Below are 26,684 nucleotides of genomic sequence, written 5' to 3' on the forward strand. Positions count from 1 at the left end.
AACTTCCATGATTTTCATTTATAAATATTTGGGTGTTTGGATCAGCAATTTCATTTCGATCCATCAAATAATTGAAGGTCACTAGTATTTCAGTAGTGAAATGAGGTTTATTGGATTAACAGAAAATGTGCAATATGCATCAAAATGAAATTAGACAGGAGCATAAATTTGGGCATGCCAACAGAAAAAAAAAAATCACATCAATATTTAGTAGAGCCTCCTTTAACAGAAATAACAGCCTCTAGATACTTCCTTTAACCTGTAATGAGTGCCTGGAATATGGATGAATGTATTTTGGACCATTCCTCCTTACAAAACATCTCCAGTTAAGTTAGGTTTGATGGGTGCCGAGCATGGACAGCCCGCTTCAAATCACCCCATTGATGTTCAATGATATTCAGGTCTGGGGACTGGGATGGCCATTCAGGAACATTGTACTTGTTCCTCTGCATAAATGCCGGAGTAGATTTTGAGCAGTGTTTTGGGTCGTTGTCTTGTTGAAATATCCAGCCACGGTGTAACTTCAACTTTGTGACGGATTCCTCAACATTATTCTCAAGAATATGCTGATAATGAGTGGAATCCATGCAACCCTCAACTTTAACCAGATTCCCAGTACCGCACTGGCCACACAGCAATGACGGAACCTCCACCAAATTTTACTGTGGGTAGCAAGTGTTTTTCTTGGAATGCTGTGCTCTTTTTCCACCATGCACAACGGCCCTTGTTATGACCAAATAACTCAATCTTTGTTTCATTACTCCACAGCACCTTATTCCAAAATGAAGCTGGCTTGTCCAAATGTGTGTTTGCATACCTCAAGCGACTCCGTTTGTCACATGTGCAGAAAAGGCTTCTTTCGCATCACTCTCCCATACAGCTTCACCTTGTGCAAAGTGCGCTTAATTGTTGAACAATGCACAGTAACACCATTTGCAGCAAGTTGATGTAGGTTATTGGAGGTGGTCTGTGGGCTGTTTTTGACCTTTTTTTTTACCTCTTCAATAATTTACATGGCCTATTGACTTCTGGCCTTAACAAGAACTGTGCCTGTGGTCTTCCATTTCCTCACCATGTTCCTCACAGTGGACACTGACAGCTTATATCACTGTGATAACTTTTTGTAGCCTTCCCCTGAACCATAATGTTGAACAATCTTTGTTTTCAGGTCATTTGAGAGTTGTTTTGTGGCCTCCATGTTGCCACACTTCAGAGGAGAGTCAAAGAGAACAACAATTGCAATTGGCCAACTTAAATACCTTTTCTCATGATTGGATGCAGCTATTGGATGAAGTTCAAGGCTTAATGAGCTCACCAAACCAATTGTGTGTTCCAGTTAATCAGTGCTAAGTAGTTACAGGTATTCAAATCAACAAAATGGCACCTGTCTAATTTAATTTTGATGCATATTGCACATTTCCTGTTAATCCAATAAACCTCATTTCACTACTGAAATATTACTGTGTCCTTCAGTTATTTGATAGATCAAAATCAAATTGCTGATGCAAACACCCAAATATTTATAAATGAAACTGTCAGGGGTTCCTAAACGTTTGCATACAACTGTATTTGGAAAAAAAGTTGTGGAACACATGTGAAAGGGACATGAAAGAGTTAAATTAATGTCACGTGATAATGGTGGAGGGTCACGGGATTACCTGGGAATAGGAATATTAGTCACTTGCTCACTTAGTGCGGTGGAGAGAGGGGGTGAGTCAGGACGATGTATTTTTTGTTGACCATATACACATATAAGCAGGCTGTGGCACTGCTCAGGTGTTATGAGAGCCCAGGTTGCTCTGATAGTGGCTTTTAGCTCTTCTGCATTGTTGGGTCTGGCATATCGCATCTTCCTCTTCACAATACCCCATAGATTTTCCATGAGGTTAAGGTCAGGCGAGTTTGCTGACCAATTAAGAACAGGGATACTACAGTATGGTCCTTAAACCAGGTACTGGTAGCTTTGGCACTGTGTGCAGGTGCCAAGTCCTGTTGGAAAATGAAATGAGATTCTCCATAAAGTTGGTCAGCAGCCGGAAACATAAAGTGCTCTAAAACTTCCTAGTATACGGCTCCGTTGACCTTGGACTTCAGAAAATACAGTGGACAGACACCAGCAGATGATATGGCACCCCAGACCATCACTGACTGTGGAAAAACTCAGTGTTTACACTGGACCTCAAGCAATGTGGATTGTGTGCCTCTCCTCTCTTCCTCCAGACTCTGGGACCCTGATTTCTATAGGAAATGCAAAATTTACTTTCATCTGAGAACATAACTTTTGACCACTCAGCAGCAGTCCAGTCCTTTTTGTCTTTAGCCCAGGCGAGACTCTTCGGACGCTGTCTGTGAACGTCATACTTCCTGCTGCTGACCAACTTTATGGAGATGCAGATTTCATTTTCCAACAGGACTTGGCACCTGCACACAGTTACAAACTTCCCAGTACCTGTGCTGTGTTTTAAATGAAAAAAGTCCTTTTAAATGAAAATTTTCTAATCATCATCATAATAATCATCATCATTGGCAGCAGCAGCAGACTGTTATTGCATATTCTCAACACTACTGATAGAATGAACTACACTTCCCTTATTCCTCTGCAAATTAACACCTATGAACCACAGAACATGACTCATAAATGATCACTATCCACTTTCACAATGCCCAGACCAATTATTGTATATATTAGTAAATGTCCTAACAGGGAGTCAAAGGTATAGCAAAATGTATCTGAGACGGGTTAGATAGTTACAGTGCAATTTTTAACCCATTCATTTGCTTTCAAACTCTGAATCAAAATTTTTGATAACATCTCTAAAAATTATTTTCATGACAAAGTTGACATTGTAAATGTCAGCTTCCTCCTTTTCCTTAGCCAATGTGCTGTAGTGTTTTAAGTTGCACATAAGATCACACACTGTGGACCCACTGCCAGTTTAGACTTTTCTACTGCACAAACTCTGGCATAGTATTTATTTTGTACAACAGCAATTTGCCAAAGCTTACAATTTTTAATTTATTAATAAATGACATAATGCACATTTTAACTGCTCATTGTTCATTTAACATTAAATAAGGTAATTCTATTTTTTTGTCTTACTAAATTCAAAGGGAAAATAGAAAACAGTGGAAATCGTTCTGAACAGTAACAATTTTTGAAACAGTTTTTGTGCAAATAAAAAATAAATCTTTTTAAATTTTCTATTTGCGTCCCTTATAAGGAAGCTTCTGTAGAAAAAAAGAAAGAAAAAGAAAGGGTGTGGCTAAGTTTACAGGGGATACAGAAAACGAAACTTTAAGATGCTTTTAGCTTCGCCTTGTTAAGAAAAATATAAACCTTAAAACTGAGTAGTTTGAGACCGAACTGATGTGTTACGTTGTTCGTCTAATAAAATATTAGCAATATTATTACCGTGAAACAGACTAAAGTAATAATGACAAACTGTCTTCCGGGGATTACGTTTTTGTGTGTGACTCTTCTGATTCTTTTCAGCACGAAATCTCAATCGGGTAGGAAATCTCTCTCTCTCTCTCTCTCTCTCTCTCTCTCTCTCTCTCTCTCTCTCTCTCTCTCTGTGTGTGTGTGTGTGTGTGTGTGTGTGTGTGTGTGTGTGTGTGTGTGTGTGTGTGTGTGTGTGTGTGTGTGTTTGTACACAAATACACAGCTTGTCTTCCGTGTATGTATTTTTGTTCACAAGGGCTGTACAAAAATAAAAGCTATAAATATTAAAATGAGCGATAAAAGCTTTTCATGTGGAATTGCGCAATCAATCCACAATTCTGAGGACATTTTTCGTTTTTAAAATACCACGGTAATGCTATCTGTTCTTCTTCACGAAATCTGTGACCCATCGTATGTTGTGACCATAGAGGGCGCTGTTGCTAAAATGCAGCTCAAAATAGGTCCTAGAGAAGTTCGCTACGCAAATGCAAATCTTGCGTAAATCTTTGTTGCGAGAACGCGCCAAGCGCCGTGCACGTTACCTTGAACTGCAAAGAAAGAGTTGCATGCGCCACGAACTAAAGACTCATTTACAGTACTTAAAAAAACAAAGCTATTCAAATGCTTTTGCATTCTCTATTTTCATGACTGCTTTTTTTAACTACCCTGAAAGTCATTTATTAATTAAGGCTAAAAAAAATGTAGTCAGATGCGGATGCTTTAGACTGTTCATTATATATTAGTTACAATTAATTAACTATATAAATTGAATAAATAACAACAAAATTATTATTATTATTATTATTATTAATATTATTATTATTATTATTATTATTATTATTATTATTATTATTATTAATATTATTATTCCAGATTTGAATTAAACAAATTTGAAAACATTTGAATTATTGTTATTCGGTAATAAAGTGCTGAATAAAATACTGAAATTCGTTATTGTTCTCCATATTCACTCTGTTGATGCCTAACACCCTCTATATTATATCCTGAAAAAGATTTGGGTCTCATATCAACAGAAACAAACTTATAACAGGGTCACCAAATATGATAAGGCCCTATTACAGGTTATCAGAATCCGTTACCTCCCTCTGTTACACACCAAATTGAATTAAAATTGAATGTTCTCAGGGCTATCAAGTGTCATGCATTGATCGTGGCAGTCACTCATTTCGGTCTTTTGTCACGCTCTCCCGCCAAACATTGTCACGCTCTCCCACCAAACAAAACTTTTTGACTATTTATCACATATTTAATATGCCGCAGCGCCCAATATGTATCTGTCCACACCACTGTCTCTATGAAACCGGGCAGGAATTCAATCGCGTCTCACCTGGAGTTCTTAGACGAGCCTGATACTTATCAGCCAATCAAGGCTACACAATAACTAATCAGAAAATAGCACTGTTGTATATGGGTGAGATTTAATGCAACAACTATGGAATAAAAACACTGTCAATAATAATCGTACGTAATTCAAAGCATTTGTGTGTAAATTTTAATTTTGCGGAGTTGGATCCCAAAATCTGCTGCCACGACAGTTTACAGATACGAGATTTTGTGTGTTTGTTCAAATACAACGCCGAAATGGCGGATCAGCAGCCAAGCGCTCACTCATCGTCTCGGGTAAGTTGGTTTTTCCTTCCAAATTCGGACATGTTTAAGGGTTAGTTATCACTATTAACAGAGAGGAGTAATATTACAGATAGGCTATAGGTTAACTATAGTAAGTAAGATTAGCTCTCAGAGTAAGGTTACATTAGGTGCTTAGGAGGCACATCACTGCAGTCTGTAGGGTGATGAGATAGGCCTACATAAAAGACACACACACACACACCTCACACCTAGCCATTTCCTGCTGCACTGACTGCTCATTTGACTTGGACATTCTTTGTTGTGCTGACTGTCCACTGATATTGGACTGGTTCCCCATTTTCTGTTGTCCAACACTTAAGGTGTTGGTCAGCATCGACACCAGATTCTGGGCTGAGTGCAAGATGTCACCTAATGGAACCTGATAAACAATAAAATATGACTTTAACATTTAAGCAGTGAACACTTATATTGCATGACCTGTGTATTCCAGTGCATGTACACAGCTGTTAGTAAGTTAACACTTAAAATTGCTAATTTTTTTATGTAGGCCTATCTCATCACGCTACAGACTGCAGTGATGACCTCCTAAACAGCTGTATTCTTTAAGCACCTAATGTAACCTTACTCTGAGAGCTAATCTTACTTACTATAGTTAACCTATCTCTGTAATATTACTCCTCTCTGTTATTAGTGATAACTAACCCTTAAACATGTCCGAATTTGGAAGGAAAAACCAACTTACCTGAGATGATGAGCAGTGTTGTAATGTAACGGAGGAAAAATACTTTGTTACTGTACTTAAGTAGAAATGTCACGTATCTGTACTTCGCTATTTAAATTTATATGAGCAAAGTCAACTTTCACTTTTACTCCACTACATTTCCTAGATAAAATGTATACTTTTACTCCATTATATTTCCACTAAGCATCTTCATTACTACAAAATAAAATCAGAAGAAATGTGTGTGACTGCAATAAGGGAGGTTTGGTGAATCACTGCTCCTAGATTGCATTACGCAGCTCCGCAAGCTGTACGGGTACAGGTACGCGCAGCGTGCACGCGCAGTCAGAGCTGGAGGCGTTAATGTATAACGTTATGCGAAAAGCTGCAAATACAGCAACCAAAAGCAGTGAAATGTCACTATTCTTATTACCAGAGTTGTAGCACAAACAAAATATTAATGCAAACAATCCATACAATACTAAATAAAAATAACATTTATGGATTTGGTCTTTGTGAATATTAGTTTACTAATGACTGCATTCATTGGACACACTGTTTGTAGAGAATACACACATACATGAACTGTCAAGACTGGCATCATTACATCATGCATAAAATTTTGGTGTCCACTTTTGCCATTTAATAATACCGTAACTTTTGGCTTACTATGTAGTCATAAAATATATAATATAAAACTCTTCTTGTTTTATATTCTCACTGAGGGCTAAAACCCCCTAAAGATGAAACCCTAGAACCGCCCCTGATCTTATGCCTTCCGAAAATCACTGAAATTTTACTTTTTATTTTTACTTCAAACACTTAAGTACATTAAATATCAGAAAATGACTTTTGATACTTAAGTACAGTAAATATCAGATACTTTAAGACTTTTACTTGAGTAGTATTCTAAAAGGTGACTTTCACTTCTACCAAAGTCTTTTTCTAGTATCATACTTGTACATTTTACTCAAGTATTGCTTTCTAGTACTTTATACAACACTGACGATGCGTGAGCGCTTGGCTGCTGATCCGCCATTTTGGCGGCAGTGGTTTAAAAGAGGGCGGGGCGCATGCGCACTTCGTGGAATCGATTCATCTTCCCTCGGATAGTAATGCCTGTGAACGTGATGACGTATTTTTGACAGTTGTTTCGCAGACTGTTTTCATGTGTGAAAAAGAGGTGTTGTGAAATCAAGCGTTGTGTGTGTAAACTGTCATAGTCGTACATTTTGGTGTTGTATTTGAATAAACACACAAAATCTCGTATCTGTAAACTGTTGTGGCCGTAGATTTTGGGATCCAACTCCGCAAAATTAAAATTTACACACAAATGCTTTGAATTACGTACGATTATTATTGACAGTGTTTTTATCCCATAAACAACCAATGAAAAAAAAAACACATATTCATTAGAGAGGGTATTTTCGATGGTCGGTTTGTACAAAACCTCACCATGAAACAGCTTGTCTCTGGACGGGACATTGTCCTCAATCATGACCCTAAAAATGTCTGGGCTTGTGCTGAACTGTTTTATATGGGAGCCACATTACAAATGATAAAGGGGTCCAAAAAGGCAACAAACACTTACGTACACACCCACACACACACACACACACACACACACACACACACACACACACACACACACACACACACACACAAATTAATAAATGGATATTGAACAAATAATTTTTTTATGATTATCATTTTTAACACAAATTAGAAATATAAAAAATCTTTCTTTGATAGATTACATGTATTTTACACTTAACAACAGTATTAAATGGGATATATGTTTTACATTTGTGGTTAAAATTAGTGGTTACATTCATGAGACACTTGAGGACACTTAATCAAATTTAAATAATCTGGTGTGTTAGACATTATCAACCACATAACAGTATGGTCATTATTTTAATGGCTTTGTGGAGAACATTCAATTCAATTTGGTGTGTAGACGACCTATTTTCTCATCTCATTTTCTACTGCTTTATCCGAACTACCTCAGGTCACGGGGAGCCTGTGCCTATCTCAGGCATCGTCGGGCATCAAGGCAGAATACACCCTGGACCCTAACCCATCGCAGGGCACATACACACTCTCATTCACTCACACACTATGGACAATTTTCCAGAGATGCCAATCAACCTACTTGTCTTTGGACCGGGGAAGGAAACCGGAGTACCCGGAGGAAACCCCCGAGGCACGGGAGAACATGCAAACTCCGCACACACAAGGCGGAGGCGGGAATCGAACCCCGACCCTGGAGGTGTGAGGCGAACGTGCTACCCACTAAGCCACCGTGCCCCCCTACGACCTATTTTAAGCTGCATTTTAGCAACAGCGCCTTCTATGGTCACAACATACGATGGGTCACAGATTTCGGTGTAAAACATGTATTACGGTAACAAACAAAGCCCATCACATAAAAGAAATCGGCTCTGAGTGTTGTTATAAAATGATCTATTTTATTAATAATGTTAACATCAACAACAACAACAACAATAATAATAATAATAATAATAATAATAATAATAATAATAATAATAATAATGATAATAATAATAATCATAATAATAAATCTTGCATGCCACATTGAAACCTAATGAAACATGGTAAATTGGGAGAAGGGGTGGAGTAGATTACAAATGTATTGATAGAAAAATCCTATTTTCTAACACGAGTGATACAATCTTGCATATTTGCCACTGGGAAACTCATGAAACTTGGTATGTTGGCAGAACGGGTGGAGAAGATTTTTAGTACAGTACACGATAAATACAATACCTCAAACAATTTATTTCTTCAGTGATGTTGTTTACACCATTTAATGGGCTTTATATCTAATAGAATATTTTTCAGCCACCAGAACAGCGTGTATCCAATAATTGGGTGTTGGAAACTGCTAACATGCATTCAGCTTTAATGTTTGCCATAAATGACCTGCATTCCTAAGGTTTATCTTGTTATATATACAAAATAAAGTGATGTATCATATTTGTACCATATTTATTTTTCACTGTATAGAGCGTTTACAGGTGGTTGGTACAAAAGCATCTCTTGTGGCTCTAGCTGGTGAGGATCTGATTCTGTCCTGTTTTATCAAACCCAACACTAGCGCTGTGGACATGACAGTGGAGTGGTTCAAACTATATGTAAAGGACTCATTAGTGCATCTCTATAAGGATCATAAAGACAGAAATGAAGATCAGGCTCAGTCCTACAAAGGAAGAACTTCACTGTTTAAAGAGGAGCTACAGAAAGGCAACACTTCACTCAAACTCTCAGCTCTCAGAGTCTCCGATGAAGGAACTTACAAGTGTCTTGTTGAGGACAAATCCTGGTCAGATGACATCACTGTGAATGTCATCGTTGAGGGTAAGAAGGTCTATTTATGCATTTATACAGCAAAGGTTATATTCAGTTCAATTTAAATTTATTTGTATAGCACTTTTAACAATGGACATTGTCTCAAAGCAGCTTTACAGAACATAAGAAACATAATACAACAAAATGTATATTATATAAAGATTAATAAATACAAAAATAAATTTTAGACTTATATTTATATTTGATTGTATTTCTCCTCAATGAGCAAACCCGAGGTGACTGAGGCAACTGTGGTGAGGAAAATCTCCCTTAGAGGAAGAAAGACTTGAGAGGAAAAGACTTAAAAAACAGAGCCCATCCTTATTTGGGTGAAACTGTCTGTGATTGGAGTGTGTGGAACTGGTACACCTTTAGAGTGTATTAGTGTAGCTGCTGTTCATAATATTAGCAAGCACAAGATGATAATGTGCATTTGATCAGATGTACTAGAATATTTATTGTGTGTGTGTTTGCTGATTAAAGCTCAGGGAAGTCACCCAGTAATTGTGATGGAGAGTTATGATAACTTCAGAGGGATTAATCTAGTGTGTGAGTCCAAAGGCTGGAAACCTGAACCTGAGGTTCTGTGGCTGGACAGAGAAGGAGCCACTCTGCCTGCTGAAGATACACAGATACACAGAGACACTGAGGGCTTTGGTGTGAAACGGCGCATCACTGTTTATGATTCTAGTGACTCCAACAGGTTTTACTGCAGACTTCTTCAAAAACATCACATGATGGAGGCAGAGGTTATCATTAATAGTAAGTGTTTGATTCTAAAACTTTTACACTTTATTTAGGTTGTTAAATTCTAACAAAACTATATCATTACACATTACGGCAATTAATAATGACATGATCATTAAGAAAACATTCAATTTATTTATTTTAATAAAAATAAAATATGCAAAAATAATGCAGGTAATCCTGAAACAGTCTTTTATGTAAGAGGATGATTTGTAACTATAAAGATGTGTTTCTCAAAAATATCTATAATGTGGTTTAATTTTAGGTAAAGTCTTTGATGCTTGGAAGTGGATTGGTGGAATTTTAGGTTCAGCATGCCTTATTGCTGTTGGATTGATAGTTACTGCAGTGGTTTGTCACAAAAAAGGTAAACATTTAAATAACGTTCTCTAATAACAGAAGTTATACTGCAGATTATAAGGAAGTGAATAATTTTATAAAATAAGAATTTGGCATATCTCATCATAATTATAGAAACAGGACGGGATTTTGAATCAACTGATCAAGCATTTTAAAGTTCATTCACATTTAGCTGCATGAGTTGTCTCTATATTTATGTGAGGGTGAAAATGTTCTGATGCTTAATTTTAATTGAGAAGATTTTTTAACAGTATACATACATGTCATAAGACAAATATATAACAGTATATAATAATATACAAAGCACTACCCTGTTTAAATGGCAGGTTTTCTTGAAGAAAAAAAATTAAAGCAGGGTAAATGATCAGGATGTAATGCTGGTTTAAAAGTATCCAATGAAGAGGCATAAGCATGTGTAAGTTTATATTTATTAAGAGAATTATAAGGGATGGGAGCTGGTGGTGGAGTGGACAGGTGAGTATGAAGCCAGGAAGGCTCTAAGGAGAAAGGGAAGCACAGGTAAATATATGGGAATGGAACCAACAGTTAAGCATGAATTTTTAGATATGTGCACTATTTTAGATATATTGCAGAGTAGCAGATGTGCACTGGGCAGAAGAAAAACACTCCACACATACAGAGAGGAAAGATCAGAAATCAAACTTTTCAAACATTACACTGATGCTGAGAAGTACACTAAGCAGTTCCAAATCCTTTGTGCACAAACAAATCTACTACAATTATCCAGAAATCCAATAACCAATGCTCAGTAGTATTTCAGCGACCACAGTTCAAAATCCAACCCCTCATAGAACCCAGTCCTTGTCAGAACTAAAAAGCTACAAGAGAGAAGGTGGTGTATTTTTATTTTATTTTGTTATAGTTGAGTAGTTTTTGGGAGTTTTGTTTATTATTTTGAAATGGTAAGCTTCAACATTAGTGGTGTTGTTCCCTGTTACTTATTCATTCATTCTCTACCGCTTATCCGAACAACCTTGTGTCACGGGGAGTCTGTGCCTATCTCAGGCGTCTTTGGGCATCAAGGCAGGATACACGCAGGGCAAACACACTCCCTCATTCACTAACGCAATCACACTTTGCAGACAATTTTCCAGAGATGCCAATCAACCTACCATGCATGTCTTTGGACCGGGGGAGGAAACCCCTGAGGCATGTGGAGAACATGCAAACTCCACACACACACACACACACAAGGCGGAGGCGGGAATCGAACCCCCAACCCTGGAGGTGTGAGGCGAACATGCTAACCACTAAGCCACCGTGCCCCCCTCCCTGTTAATTATTTCAGCTTAAATTCAAAGAGTCTTGTTTTCCCTGACATTATATGTAAATTGTGTTTATATGGTCGCTCTTCTCTCCATTCTAGGCATGGACATTTTGTCATTCAGAAATAGTATGCATGAGGGCTAGTTCTCCACCCCACACACAGAGATAAGGTGTGATTCGATAGGCCCCAACTTGTCCCATCTTTGTCTGACTAGTCCTCTTCTTATTTACTTGTTGTTTAAATGTCATTTGGTAAACCATCTGTAAGGTGCATTTTCTGCCACTTACAAGATTGGAGTATGAAACACATTATGGTTGAAGACATTGAAAGAAAAAAAAAATTCTCCGTATTGTATTCTCCGACTAGTCCCTACCTTTCCCAGACTAAATTAGTTAGGATTGGCTCTCGTCTCTGGCACTAATTTTTATTTGTTGGCAAATATGTGAATAGATTTTTCCATAGTTTTTGTCCTGGTGTTTTAGTTTTCAGTTGTCATCTTGTTTTTGTCTTAAAATAGGTTGCTGACAAAAACTATGATTAAAAATATTCATCAACAAAATTAACACTGTAACACTCACTTCATGTGCATCTGAAATTTCTGTTCATGTGCATCTGAAGTTTCATTACACCATATATGCTTCTCCGGTATACAGTTATGGATTTCAATGTTTCAGGTCCTAGTAATGTGGATAACTGGGAAGTCTACCTTGATGATGTGGTTGTTTTTACAAATGCTCACTTGCAGGCAGCCTTAAATCTTGAAAAAGCTGTTTTTGGTTAGCAAGGAAAGGAGGTGTATTTCTCTTTTCTTTTCTTTTCTTTTGTGATAGGTTAGTTGAGTAGCATTGTGTACAGTTAAAGAGAGTATCAGCTCAACTATAGCTGATTAATAACTCTTATGCTAACATTTTAATATTGTCTGTTTTATTAGAGATGCAGATACAGCGGCTGGAGGATGGTAATTACACCAGAACTTATTACCTATTTATACAAAGTCTAAAGCTCTGTAAGTATAGTTTCTGTTTGTCAGCACTGTATGTTATACAGCTGTTTTTAATGCTGAGACTTCATCAGGAGTTACTGTAGTTATAAGAAATCTGTTTGTGAGAGAGCTGCACCTTTACAGTACCTCAATCTTATTAGTTGCTATGACTAGTGAGGTAATAGGTGTCAGCTGTAACAGTAGAGTAGTAGCACTGGACATTATAAGGTAAGTGAGCTACAAAACTATGCAGATACTGTATGAACACAGTATCTGCATAGAATAATACAGCTTTACAATAATAAATATTTCAATATTGTGTATAACTATCATTAATGTTATCATTGAATTAAATTGATAAATACAAAAATATAATCAGTATTAGATTGGTAAGTCTTAACATGTTCTCTGTCTCCGTGAACTAAAGGTGTGGTTGAAGGTGGAACAAAACTTGTAAATCTGATTTCATGTGCAAATTGACTGTGTGTCAAACTCCAACTTGTTTATCAGCTATTACAAGGCTAACATGGTGGCCTCTGCTTTTGAGCCCCACCTGGAGGGCCATAGCCAGAGATCATCCATTCAGCATCCAATGCAGAGCCTGCTACAGATCCACAGGTATCCTCCAGCATTGGGCTCCCATAATGAGGCCATGATTTGGCCCAATGAGCATTGCTCAACAATGAGTCTGACATTGCAGCCTCCCAAGCCTTGTACTGACCATTTGTGCAAATATCACATTTGTCCAAAATGCACCTCCCCCTTCTCTTGCGTGCTACATTGAACGAGTGAGGTGTTCAATTACATCACAGAAGACTTGGCAGTGACACAGATGTTTGCACTGTATATCACTTATTTGGTGTTTAGCACTTGGCCCAGGAGATCACTGTTTCACTTCTCCCTCATTTTGTGTCAGCAAAGATCTCCGGAACCTTTTTGCAGTAGTTGAAGTGATCAACAGAACTTGAAACAGGTCAAAGAACTACTATTTCACCCAATAGCAACACCTGGGATCTTTGATGAAGACCCAATACCCAGGTTGCAGATTATACAGTCACTGTAGCTGCACATACAGTAGCAGTGTGATTTTCACCTGGGATGTGTGGCTGTAAATTTTTAGACAAATTGGCACAATATCTCAACATACCATCTTCACATGGAGCTATAGAAGGATGAGGGTGTCTAATTGAGCCTGTGCCTGTCTGATGGGGTCTCCCAAATAAGATTTCCTGACTATGTGAGTGATAATAGCACTCACATATACTGACACACAAAACAACCTGACACCCCATTTAAAACCTGGCTTTCAAATCTTGGCCCATTGTCATTGTGGATGATTACTGGAATACCCAACCTAGGAATAAGTTCACTAAACAGTGCTTTTGACACAGCTCTGTCATCCTGCTTAGAGGAAGAAAAAAGCTTCTACCTATTTGTGGAATATGTCAACAATCACAAGTATAATCATCACAAGTATCACAAGTTTATTTCCCTCGTTTGGTGTTAGTACTATAAAATCCATGGATAAAGGTGGTGGTGGTGGCCTACAGGTGTCATACATTTCTGCAAGTGGCTCCTGACATATTAGCTGAACAAACTATACATTCCTTACAAAATTATTGTGCATATTTGAAAACCCATGTGTGTATCATGATGTATTTATTGTAGCATACATTTCCCATGTGCTCAAATGATCTCTTCTGTGTGATACATTTGCATGTGGAAGAGAGCACGTTGCAAACATGATTTACCATGAGGATCAACCCATACAAGTCAGTAAATTTGGGACCAGATTTTGACCAAACAATGCATTCTTGTGGCGAAGATACAGCCTGGAGAACTAAGAAATAAGCAAATGGGTGGATTATATGGGGAAATGGACAACATCAGATATTCAGCTGCAGTAACAGCTAACAGACAATGAGGGAGGCAGGCTGACACGAGATGCAGCTTAGCAACAATAGGCAATAGGTCACAGTTTGCTACCATGGTACTATGCTACAATTGCTATAGCCACATTTCTGTTCAACCAACTGTATAAAGGGCAAGTAAGGAATTATCAATCCTACAGTGGGGGACAAAAGATTTCATGTCAATAAAAACTTTGCTTTTTCATTTCAATACTGTTTGTCTTGTGCACTTAGATTGTCACAAGGAATAATGGAGTAGAGGGGTGGCTCTCTTTTTAAATGATCTGGAATTCATTTTCTACAGTAAGATGCCACAATACCTAAGAAGATAAGGACACAGGGACAGCAGCAGGCTCCCTTTTCAATAGACCAGCACACTTAACTTCCCAATTTCCAGTGGTTTTCTATTCCAGACTTCTTCAAACTTTTTGTCTGTCCTTACTGATACATGTGCAGTGCATTGTAAAGATTCATGTAGTCAGTAGTAGTTGTGAAATTACATGTGCAACACTGGATGACAGCAGAGACTATTCATAATCATACAATACCAAAATGACACATGAGCTTTCTGCTCATTAAAGGAACAGTTGTAATAACAAATACGAATGTTTAACATTATCTCAGTGCATGACATTGAAATGTCTAGGATTCTATAAACAGAATTTTTCTTTTGTGGGTTTTAAATTGAAGTCAACCAAAAAAAAAAAAAAAATTACACACTTTTTTATATTGAATTTACACAAAATATTTAATACAAATGTATCTGTTTTATCCTTAGAGATGCAGAAGGAGAAGCAGTACACAGGTGAGAATGAAATTCTGTGTATTCAATTGTGGAAACTCTAGATTAATATCTATGAAACATTCATAGTCCAACCAACAGTGAATCTTGAATAAATTTGATAGCAAAAATGTATTTGGGTGAGTTTGTAATTTGTTTATGCTACTGTAGTGATGTAGATTTCTGTCAGGACTTGGCCATTTGGTCATGTGCTTCTGTTTATGTTCGTCACGTGTCTGCCCCGCCCTTGTTTACTCCTCCCCGTCTCTGCACACTTGTTCCCTATGTGTTCATTGTCCTCTCTATTAAATAGTGCCGCATTGCAGATGGCAGTGCGGAATCATCGTCAGTGTACCCTCGTCCTTTGTCCAGTCTAGTTTGTCTGTTTTCCTGTTCCATTTTTATTATTTATTAAACCCTGTATATTTGAAGCTATCTATCTGTCTTCCTCCTCCCGGTGTGACAATTTCACACAAAAAGTGTTTGAAACAGGATTAAGACAATAATAACTAAAATGTTCCAGGTGTGTGAGTGTTGTTAGAAGGCAATACAAATGACTTATTAGAACCACTATGTTATATATGGCAAACTATCTACTGCTAACTTGTGAACAGATGCCAAATAATCCACTAAAGAACACAAAGAGCAAATACTCTACTGCAGTGGTCATGACAACACAAATAAATGCTACTACAAATAATTCACTAATGTCACATGTCAGTGGGATTGATAATGAATTCATGCAGGTAAGCATACTGTGTTAAACACCATACTTTCACATCACACTGTCTACAAAAATTTTTTGAAAAGAATGTTAGAAATATAAAGTTTAGTAGAGAAGTATATGTTTTTTAAACAACAACTTGTAGAAAGAGAATATAAAATAACAATTGATTAAAAAGTAGCCTACAAGTATGTAAGTAGTGTTTTTAATATCAGTATTTGTATCTTTTCAGAGCTGCAGAGACAGAACATGGAACATGGTAATTACAACTGAGTTTGTAAAAATTGTAGGACCTTCTGTAAGTGGAATTTATAGTCTTCATCTAAAAGTATTGGAATAGCAATGCAAGGCCAATTCCTATTATTTTTAAACAATGGACACATTTAAGATTGCGATCAAAAACATGAACATGAGGTGATATTTCAGAATTTCAGTTAATGTACATTTTGTCTGTACCCACCAATTTCAAGTTATGTTTTTAAATGTTGGTGCATGTTGGAGACTGACAAGTGTTTTTTGTTGCCCAGGTGGGCCCTGTTAGATTGTTAAAACAGTTAAAAGCTCTGAATGTTTAATTTTGGTTTCCAGTGCATCCAGTGTTTTTGGTAGAAACTTTATCAAACAAAAAGAAAATTATCCAAAACATACTGCCAACTCAACATCTGGACTTAATTTGGTAGAACTTTAGCTGCTAAAAAGTTTTGGATCACTAAAGACCACTAAAGTCCATCCCCGACCCTAAAACTAGTTGAGTCTTATTTGACAAAATGATGAAAGAAATTACTAAAAGGAGAAATGCCCAAAACAAACAACATCTGAAAGAAGCTGCAGTTCAAGCCTGGAAAGGACATGAAAGAAGAATGCAACACTTTGGTTATGAATGACATTTGGTAGGCTGATGCAGTTTCCTACAAGCAAGAGATATGCAAACAAATATTAAGTGTATATTATTTTAATTCACTGTGAGACTGTGTTTTTGGTGAACATTCTGTCTACCTTTAGTTGTTCTAGAAGTTGTTTTAAATTTTGTAACACATCCCAGTGTAAACATCAGGAAATTAAAACTGCATTAATGGTTACTAAAATAAATAATAAATGGTTAATAAACATTTTTTAAGAGTTACAAAAAAAAGTGGTAGCTCAGTGGTTAATTCATTGGATTCCCAGTACCATCACTGCTGCCACTGCTACCAAGGCCCTTAACCCTCAAGTGCTCAGCTATGTAAATCAGCTCAGTGTCTGTCACTCTGGATAAGGGCATCTGCTACATTGCTGTAAATTTTCTACTTTTACTTGTTTTCACAGAATTAGGAAAGAAAAAGCAGTATGCAGGTATAAACAATTTTCATCTTCATTAAAGTTTAAGCTGAATCTCTACTGTATCGTGAGTGTGGGTGTGTGTGGAGTGTATGTGTTTGTGTGTGTGTGAGAGAGACAGATAGTGGTGCAGTTATTAGCAAGGCCTAAGACATTTTTTAAACACTTTTGGGATGATAATGTTGTGTGTGTTTACAGTTAATGTGGTAAGGAAGATGGGACTTTATTTTGGAATTAAGATAAGATAAGAGAAGAGAAGAGAAGATATACCTTTATTCGTCCCACAATGGGGAAATTTCTATGTTACAGCAGCAAAGAAAATGAAATGCAAATATATAAAAGAATAAAGACATAATATAGTATACATTATATACACAACATAAATAAATAAATAAATTTATGTAAATAAAAAGAAGAAATAAGAGACCATGAGTAAGTACTGTAGTTACTCTAACAGACATATTGTACACAAGTAATATTGCACAGTTTTAAAATTTCTGTTATTGTACATGTTGTTTAAAATACTTTGTTATCGTTATTATTGCAGTTAAACAGTAATAGCAGTGTGTATTATGGTGAGTGGTTCACCTCGAGCAGCTTTGATTGTAAAGCCTAATAGCAGCAGGGAGAAAAGAAAGTCTGATCGCTTCTTCAGACACTTAGGATGTAACAGTCTGTCACTGAAGGAGCTGCTCAGAGATGAAACTGTACAGGGGGTGAGAGTCGTTCTCCAGCAATGATGATAGGTTTTCTACCATCCTCCTTTCTCCCACCTCCTGTACAGTGTCCAGAGGAATCCCCAGGACTGAGCTGGCCTTCCTTATCAACTTGTCCAGTCTCTTCCTTTCTGCAGTAGAGATGCTGCTGCACCAGCATACCACACCATAGAATATGGCTTAGGCCACCACAGAGTCAAAAAGGGTCTTCAGTAGCTCTCCCTGCACACCAAAAGACTGTAGTCTCCTCAACAGAAAGAGTCTTCTCTGTCCTTTCTTATAGATTGATGCAGTATTGTCTGTTCAGATGAACACCCGGGTATTTGTAAGAGTCCACTCTCACAATGTCCTTTCCCAGAATGTTCACTGGTGGTACTGAAGTTTGTTTGTGCCTACGGAAATCCACCACCAGTTCTTTGGTTTTCCCCGCATTTATCTGGAGGCAGCTCCGTTGGCACCAGTCCACAAAGTCCTGGATCAGTCCTTTGTACTCCCTGTCATCATCATCTGTCTTCCACTCCAATGCCAGGTTGGTAGGCAAACTAAAGAGTATCCATTGATGGGCTCACCAGAGGTCGGAGATGAGTGAGCACCAGCCTCTCCAAAGTCTTCATCAGTTGCGAGGTAAGTGCTACTGGTCGGTAGTCCCCAAAGTCTTTTGGGCGCAACGTCTTTGGTACAAACTCCACGCAGGATGTTTTCCATAGCTGTGGCACCTTTCCCAGTTTCAGGCTCAGGTCAAACATGTACAGCAATATGCCACACAGCTGGTCTGCACAGGTCTTAATGAACCTGGAGCTGATGCCATCTCGACCCGCAGCCTTCTGTAAGGGGCAGTGTGTATTGGTTGGAGTGTGGGCTGGAGGGAATTGGCAGGCTGGGAGTTAGGTGTGTTGGGTGTAGGCTGTGAGCTGCAAGAGAGGTGGGGCTGGAGCAGCTTGCTGTGAGGCAGAGAAAGGGGGTTGCAGCAGAGGAGACTGGATGGGGGCAGGGGAGGGTAGCTGATCAAATCTGTTAAATAATAGATTTAGATCATTCCCCCACTTTTGGTCACCCTCAGCCTGAGAGCTTGGCTCCTTATGACCATTGATGCTTTTGAGCCCCTTCCACACATCACTGATGTTTTTCTGCTGCAGCTGATCCATCTTCCTCCTGTAGCATGCTTTTCCTTTCCTGATCTTATTTCTCAGTTCTCTCTGGACCGTTTTCAGCTCTTACTTGTTTCACCAATTTAAAAACACTTTTCTTCTCTTTAAGGAGAGTCATTATATCAGGGTTGATACATGGTTGTTGGGAAAACACTGTACTGGTGGGTGAATGTGAGTGGAGGATGGAGGGGCATGATTGAAATCTCCAGAGATAATGAGAAGAGCGTTTGGGCTCTGTGTTAACAGTCTGTTAACAACAGAATGCAGGACATCGCATGCTGATTCACCGTCAGCATATATGCAGCATATATATTCATATACGCAGCTATTGCGATAACATGCGAGAATTCCCTGGGCAGATAGTACGGCCTCCTGCTTGCGGTTAACAGTTCAATGTCCTTACAGCAGATCTGTTCTTTAATAGTGATGTGACCAGGTTTACACCATCTATTATTCACAAAAACTGGCAGTCAAAAATTATAGAGAAGCAATCATTTTAAAAGTGCTAGTAGATGTAGTAGAACTAAACGTGACATTGGCTATTTTAATTTTTGTTTAAATTTGAGTCTTCCATTCTGTATCTTTTTTGACTTTTTTGCTTGACATGAGGAGTTCTTCTTCTTCTTCTTCTTCTACCGCTTATCCGGGGCCGGGTCGCGGGGGCAGCAGTCTAAGCAGGTGTAGCGATTTTGGCTCGCGAAGCAAGGTAAATATTTATAAGCAACTATAACGTGTTATAGTGACTTCCAAATATTTTAACCTAAGTTGAAATTAACGGTACTGGAATTAACGTTACGCTTATTTGGTCTGTTCGTCCGCCGAACAGGCCGTGTAACCTTTATTAATTCTATGAAGGCGGTATCTTCCCGGCCAAGAAAGATTCGCTTTCCTTTTACTGTATACCGTAATTTAAATTAAATTAACTTAATAGAGCATGTAGTTCAGACCAGATATTGCAGGTACCTTAATTTGTGAGCGATACTCAGAGACAATCACTTATTTGGCACAAAAATATGGCATTTAATGAATGAGACAAACACAACATAAACTAACTACACAAACAAACAAAAGAAATAGGGAAAACGAAGATGAAAATAAAATAAAACAAAAGAAATTAAAATTGTGGAATGGGAGGAAAAGACTGGAAAGAAGAAAACTAGAGAAAGGAAGGAAAGGAATGGCAGGCTTAGATTCAAAAATTAATCACACCCTAACTGGGAAATCGTCACAGAAACTTAAATTCAGCTTAAGATTCCTACTTAAAATTACGCATCTAAATTGATTGGTAGAGGCAACGGTTACTTGCATTGGATTACTGCACAAGAGTCCGGATGCAACAGAGAAATCTCTGAAAAGTCAGTTAGGGTGGGGTCAGACGTTCTTCCAAGTTCTCCTGAAGATCAGAGCAGTTGTCGTTCTTGGAAGTGAAGCTTGCTGGAACTTCTTTGAAGGAAGATGGAGTCGTCTCCAAGCTGTTCCGAAAGTCTGACCACGGATTAATGGTGTTTGTGAATTTAAAGGTCGCGAACTCCACCCATCTTTGGGGAGATGACCAATACTTCGGTCAGGGTTTTGGAGGGAAAAACTCCCTTTGTTTCAGGTGTCTGTGGGCGTGGTTTAGCTATCAAACTTTTAGATGACCTTAAAGTTTGATCCAGGGTGTATTAAGACGGTATGGCACCTTTCGTGCTCAAATAAAATACACTAGTGTTTGAAAAAAACGAGTAACCGATAATTTTGTGGTCATTTGGATACTAAACATGAAGGGTAATGACGGTATAAAGGCAGCAGTACATTATATACACAGATCAGTAATCGAAGGGTAACTGATGTTAATACGATATTGTGTTCTTCTAAAGGCAAAGAAACAAAAATGAAACATAAAACAAGATGCACTTTCATTAGGGAAGTAAAAAGAAAACGATAGCTTCGTATACATTCTGACATTAGACCTTAAAGGGGCATACAGCATTAGAACAGGTATACATTAACATGCCATGATCAGTAATTAGAGTATAACTGATTTTAAAATACAATGTTGTTTTCTGACACATGAATAAAATACACCCTTGTCAGGAAATTAAGGAGCAAATAATTTTAAGTCAGGCAAACCTTAAAAGAAGAACACATTACAAAAAGGGTTATAAGAATGAGAACCTTAGAGTACCTTATCTTCGGGTTTTATTAGTAAAAGGAATGTCTCATTGTGGTGTGTGTGTGTGTGTGTGTGTGTGTGTGTGTGTGTGTGTGTGTGTGTGTGTGTGTGTGTATTGAGGGCCCCTAATCAGAGAAGCCACATGGGGTTATCTGGTCTTTGTGTAGGCTCCAGTCATTCTGGAGCCAGGTGTGTGTGTAAAACTGGGTTGCTCATCGGTTAATTGAGGAGTAGATGTTGAAATTTAGGGTGCCTGGGACATGAAATCTAAAATGACCGGTACCAGACGCTACACAGGGATGCCCAGACTTCCCTCTCCCCAGACACTTCCTCCAGCTCTTCTGGGGGAATACCGAGGCGTTCCCAGGCCAGCCGAGAGACATAGTCCCTCCAGTGTGTCCTAGGTCTTCCCCGGGGCCTCCTTCCGGTTGGACATGCCTGGAACACCTCCCCAGGGAGGTGTCCAGGAGGCATCCGAAACAGATGCCCGAGCCACCTCAGCTGACTCCTTTCGATGTGGAGGAGCAGCTGCTCTACTCTGAGCCCCTCCCGAGTGACCGAGCTCCTCACCCTATCTCTAAGGGAGCGCCCAGCCACCCTGCGGAGGAAACTCATTTCGTCCGCCTATATCCGGGATCTCGTCCTTTCGGTCATGAACCCAAAGCTCATGACTATAGGTGAGGGTAGGAACGTAGATCGACCGGTAAATAGAGAGCTTCGCCTTGTGGCTCAGCTCTTTCTTCACCACAACAGATCGGTATTTCGACCGCATCACTGCAGAAGATACACCAATCTGCCTGTTGATCTCCCGCTCCATCCTTCCCTCACTCGTAAACGAGACCCCAAGATACTTAAACTCCTCCACTTGAGGCAGGAGCTCTCCACCAACCTGAAGGGGGCAAGCCACCCTTTTCCGACTGAGAACCATGGCCTCGGACTTGGAGGTGCTGATTCTCATCCCCGCCGCTTCACACTTGGCTGCAAACCGTCCCAGTGCACGCTGAAGGTCCTGGTTTGAGGAAGCCAGCAGGACAACATCATCTGCAAAAAGCAGAGATGAATTCCTGTGGTCCCCAAACCAGACTCCCTCCAGCCCCTTACTGTGCCTTGAAATCTTGTCCATATAAGTAATGAACAGGACCGGTGACAAAGGGCAGCCCTGCCGGAGTCCAACATGCACCGGGAACAAGTCTGACTTACTGCCGGCAATGCGAACCAAACTCCTGCTCCTGGCATAGACTTTTCCGGGGAGGCTGAGGAGTGTGATCCCCGATAGTTGGAACATACGCTCCGGTCCCCCTTCACACACCCTCCGGTTCCCCTTCATGAGACATGAGAAGTTATGTTTGGTAAAAATATGACCATAACATATTCATAATGCTGAAAATATATACATACACACACATGTTCCTGAACAAGTTCTCATTTACAAGATATTTAAAAAAAATTCATTATTTAATTGTTTACAAATCCTCCTATAAATCCCAAAGAAAATGATATATTGGATGATTATATAATCTCTTTTTATCACACAATGTGTTTTTTTCTCAGTGGATGTGACTTTGGATCCTGATACAGCTCATCCATATCTCATCCTGTCTGCTGATGGAAAACAAGTAACACATGGAGATACAGAACAGGATCTTCCTGATACACTAAAGAGGTTTACATATTATCCCTATGTTCTAGGAAAGGATTTCTTCTCAGGGAGATTTTATTATGAGGTGCAGGTCAGAGGGAAAACTAAGTGGGTATTGGGTGTTGTAAGTGAAAACATTAACAGGAAGGGGGAGGTTACAATGAAACCTCAGACTGGATTCTGGACTATGGGGCTGAGGAATGAGAATCAGTACAGGACTCATGCTAATACTGATGTGCTTCTCACACTGAGAGAGAATGTAGAGGTGGTGGGGGTGTTTGTGGATTATGAGGAGGGTCTGGTCTCTTTTTATGATGTGAAATCCAGCTCTCATATATACTCTTTCATTGCTCAGTCATTCACTGAGAGGAAACTATATCCTTTCTTTAGTCCTGGTTTAAATAAAGGAGGAAAAAATTCAGCACCACTGGTCATCTCTGCCACAATATAATTTCCTATAATCTCGTATATGACTGAATGAATTTCTTCTGTAATTTAGAGTAAATGAATTTTCACCTTACAAATTTAATCCACTGTTTTACTTCAGATTTTATTATGATCAATACAATGTATTAAGTTCAGCTGCTGATGTCTATGTAGATAAAAAAGGCGCTGTAAATAAAATTAATAAATAAATCCGATATCTGCCAATTGCTGGTGCAGGGAAGTGGTGGCTCATCCATTAAGGCAGCTCTTAATTGATGATTTTTTATTAGTATTTTTTATTTGTTTGTTTTTTCCTTGTCTAAATGTTTTAGAGAGAAAAAGCGTGCGTGCCCAAGAGAGTGAGAAAGAGAGAGAGAGAGAGAGAGAGAGAGAGAGAGAGAGAGAGAGAGAGCAAGCATTTGGTTTACTGTTTAGTGCTGTTTATTTTCTTAAAAGGAGGATTGGATGTGTAAATGTGTTTGTATTTGTTTTTTGTATTTTATGCATAACAATGTGTGAAATGTACACTTTGTAAATGTACTTAATTCTTGTTTTTGCTAGCTTTGCTGTAATGAGAATAAACTTTTGTTTATTGTTAAAGCAATTGTTTATTGTTGTACTGTGTGTTCATGGCAGATGCTTTAAGTGAGTAGCACCTAGTCACTGTTACTGGTTTAGTGTACAGTGATGTTTAAAAGTGTTGTCTCATCACATGAAAAGCCCACATTGAGAGTTGTCTAATCTAATATAAATTGTGTAATTAACAGTCACCACACACATGCTAAGCTACATTTAAATCCAAATCCGAAATCCAAAGTGATTTTAGAGAGAGGAGGCTTTCACAGCTGTTAGAGCATCTGAACTCTTATTTAGAATTTGACTCACTCGTATAGAGGATAGTGATTATAGCTAACTATCATATGTGATTCTTACACATTGCTAAAATACATTTGGTGAAGCATGTATATTAGAAAGCAATATGATTTAAAGACCTCATTTACTATTATGCTTTTAAACAATTATTACCAGTTTATGAGGAGTGTAACATTCTGTAGCACAAGCCATAAATTTACAAGCCATAACTTAGTTATTAAAAATGCTAACATTAACCTACTGCTGATGACAGTAGTCATTCTCTAAAAATGTTAGATATTAGTCAACATATTTATCCACACTACGTTGGCTACATGTGATATTTTGCATAGATCATAAAATACTACTACTGACCTATATAGCACTAAATTGTTTCATGAAACATACCTGAGAAAACTTTTGGTCTTTTAGACCAAAGAATCTAGTGGGAATTAGAAATTTCCTCGTACAAAGTTATGCCAATTAGTGTTTGAGACTTAAATAGTCTCAGTGTTAAGTCTAGGCTAAAAACATACACAAGCTTTCTAGACTCTGGGTATAATAGAATCTTGTCATATACACTAAATTTGGTGTATTTGGTATACATTTTGATCCAGAAGAAAGGAATATTGTATGTACCTGCTCAAACTTTGGGAAATTATGAAATATTATATTGAACTCAGCATTGGCATTTGTGCAAGTTGTGGCCCTGTAAAACCTACAGAATCTCATGGCTGAGCTTTTTGCTGTACTGATTTGAGCCAGATTCAAACAAAGGTTGATGTCAAGCCATAGGTAGCATATACCTATGGGTCTATATACAGTATAACATAGGTCCACATTCAACCTTATTTTCAACATATCTTATACCTTCAGTACTTTTAGCCATACAACAGTTATGAATTGAAAATAAGAAATAGTTGAGAATTTGGGATTGAATGTTTATTTGAGAGAAAGACACCCAAGCACAAAGAAGCGAAGCGGTCTGTACCACATTCTTGCACTTGTGTAAAGGATATATTTAAAAAAAAATTATCATTATCTACATATTTCTACATTTTGTTTGAAACTGTCTTCTTGTAGAACAAAAACAAACTCTAGAAATAAGTAAGTATTTAGAGTTTTTAGTGATATTAGTGATATTAGTGACCTAGTGATATTCTTAAAAATGTTATTTAGCTTGTGAAATAGAACACTCTAAAAAATGATTCATGGGGTTAGTTTGTAAAACTTAAAATAAACAATATTTTCAGCATAAAATAATTAAGTTTGTAATATGTACTTGTATTGGTGAGTTGATAACTCATTTTAATAAGTCTTTCAAAATTAAAATAAAGAATACTGCCTTAACTTAATTATATATCGATTTTGAACACACACTTTTACCTTCTCGTAACAACAGAAAAATATTAAGTTAGTGAAACTTGTATATCTAGTGAGCATCCTTTAAATGCTGAGTAAAGGTGGAATTTGCCCGGACGTGTTTTTCTGCCAGAGAAGGACTACTAGGAGCCGGAGACACAGGAGAATCGAGGCTATATAGGTAAGTTAATATTTTTGCTTTGTTTTAATCTCAGCAGCTACCAACTGTATGCACAAAAAATCGTTGACTTAAGTAAAGTTGTCCGCAGATTCACAGATTCGAGTTTCCCGAGTCAATAACTCCTGAGCTAAACGCTACACCTCTTTTCTCTCGTAATAATGTAGTGAGGCGGCTACAACCGCGTTTTCCTCAAAATCAGCTTTCCTCCACGGTGGACAAAATACATATAATCCTAAACATGAAACAAAATGAATGCGGCAAACTTTACTTAAGTAAATCGTTGTTGTCACACACTAAACTGAAAAGACAGTTTGAGCTAAGCTAATTCATCGATTCTAAAGTTAATAGACGTTTAGCTAGCTAGTGTGTTCAAAATAGGCATTATGTTTTGTTTTACAGTGGCAGCTAAATGATGTTAATTGATATCGAACATGTTTAGTGTCGTCCGAATTTAAAGTTTACACTGGGTTGATTAAGACACACACACACACACACACATACATATATATGAATACATGCATATACATACCTGCATACATACATACACACACACACACACACACACACACACACACACACACACACACATATATGCATACATGCATATACATACCTGCATACATACATACGTACACACAAACACACACATATACAGTATGTATACATACATATACATACATACATACATACATACATAAACCTGTAACAAGTTAAATAGTTAACTAATAAGCAAGTTAATTTAAGCACAATACCTAACATGAAAATGTGTGTGCACGCCATCTTTATCTGCTGTGACGTTTTCACAGTTGATCCATCTTGTAACCTTGTAAACCTTGAGCTTTTTGTAAATTTGCCATTACAACATTTGAGTTTTTATTTTTCTTTCATATACAATCTGCAGCATTATGTTTGATGGTTAGGCAGCTGACACATTTCTTTAAGTTTGCAAT

The 26,684-nt window shown here is 38.0% G+C and overlaps 1 protein-coding gene across 2 annotated transcripts; it reads left to right on the forward strand.

Annotated features, from left to right (window-relative positions):
• The first annotated feature begins 3,269 nt into the window (after positions 1 to 3,269).
• LOC125146149 (erythroid membrane-associated protein-like) lies at positions 3,270 to 23,948 on the forward strand. Of its 2 annotated transcripts, none has more exons than XM_047821996.1 (9): positions 3,270 to 3,510; positions 8,805 to 9,155; positions 9,630 to 9,908; positions 10,159 to 10,260; positions 12,473 to 12,499; positions 15,212 to 15,238; positions 16,171 to 16,197; positions 17,244 to 17,270; positions 22,826 to 23,948. In XM_047821996.1, exons 1-9 carry the CDS (start codon positions 3,435 to 3,437, stop codon positions 23,362 to 23,364), a joined length of 1,455 nt encoding a protein of 484 aa, XP_047677952.1. In that variant the 5' UTR covers positions 3,270 to 3,434; the 3' UTR covers positions 23,365 to 23,948. The 2 variants fall into 2 exon arrangements, with proteins under 2 accessions (XP_047677952.1, XP_047677961.1); XM_047822005.1 differs by having other exon boundaries at positions 8,896 to 9,155.
• Positions 23,949 to 26,684: the final 2,736 nt, after the last annotated feature.

Source organism: Tachysurus fulvidraco, chromosome 1 (genome assembly GCF_022655615.1).
Source record: "Tachysurus fulvidraco isolate hzauxx_2018 chromosome 1, HZAU_PFXX_2.0, whole genome shotgun sequence".
Taxonomy (NCBI): domain Eukaryota; kingdom Metazoa; phylum Chordata; class Actinopteri; order Siluriformes; family Bagridae; genus Tachysurus; species Tachysurus fulvidraco.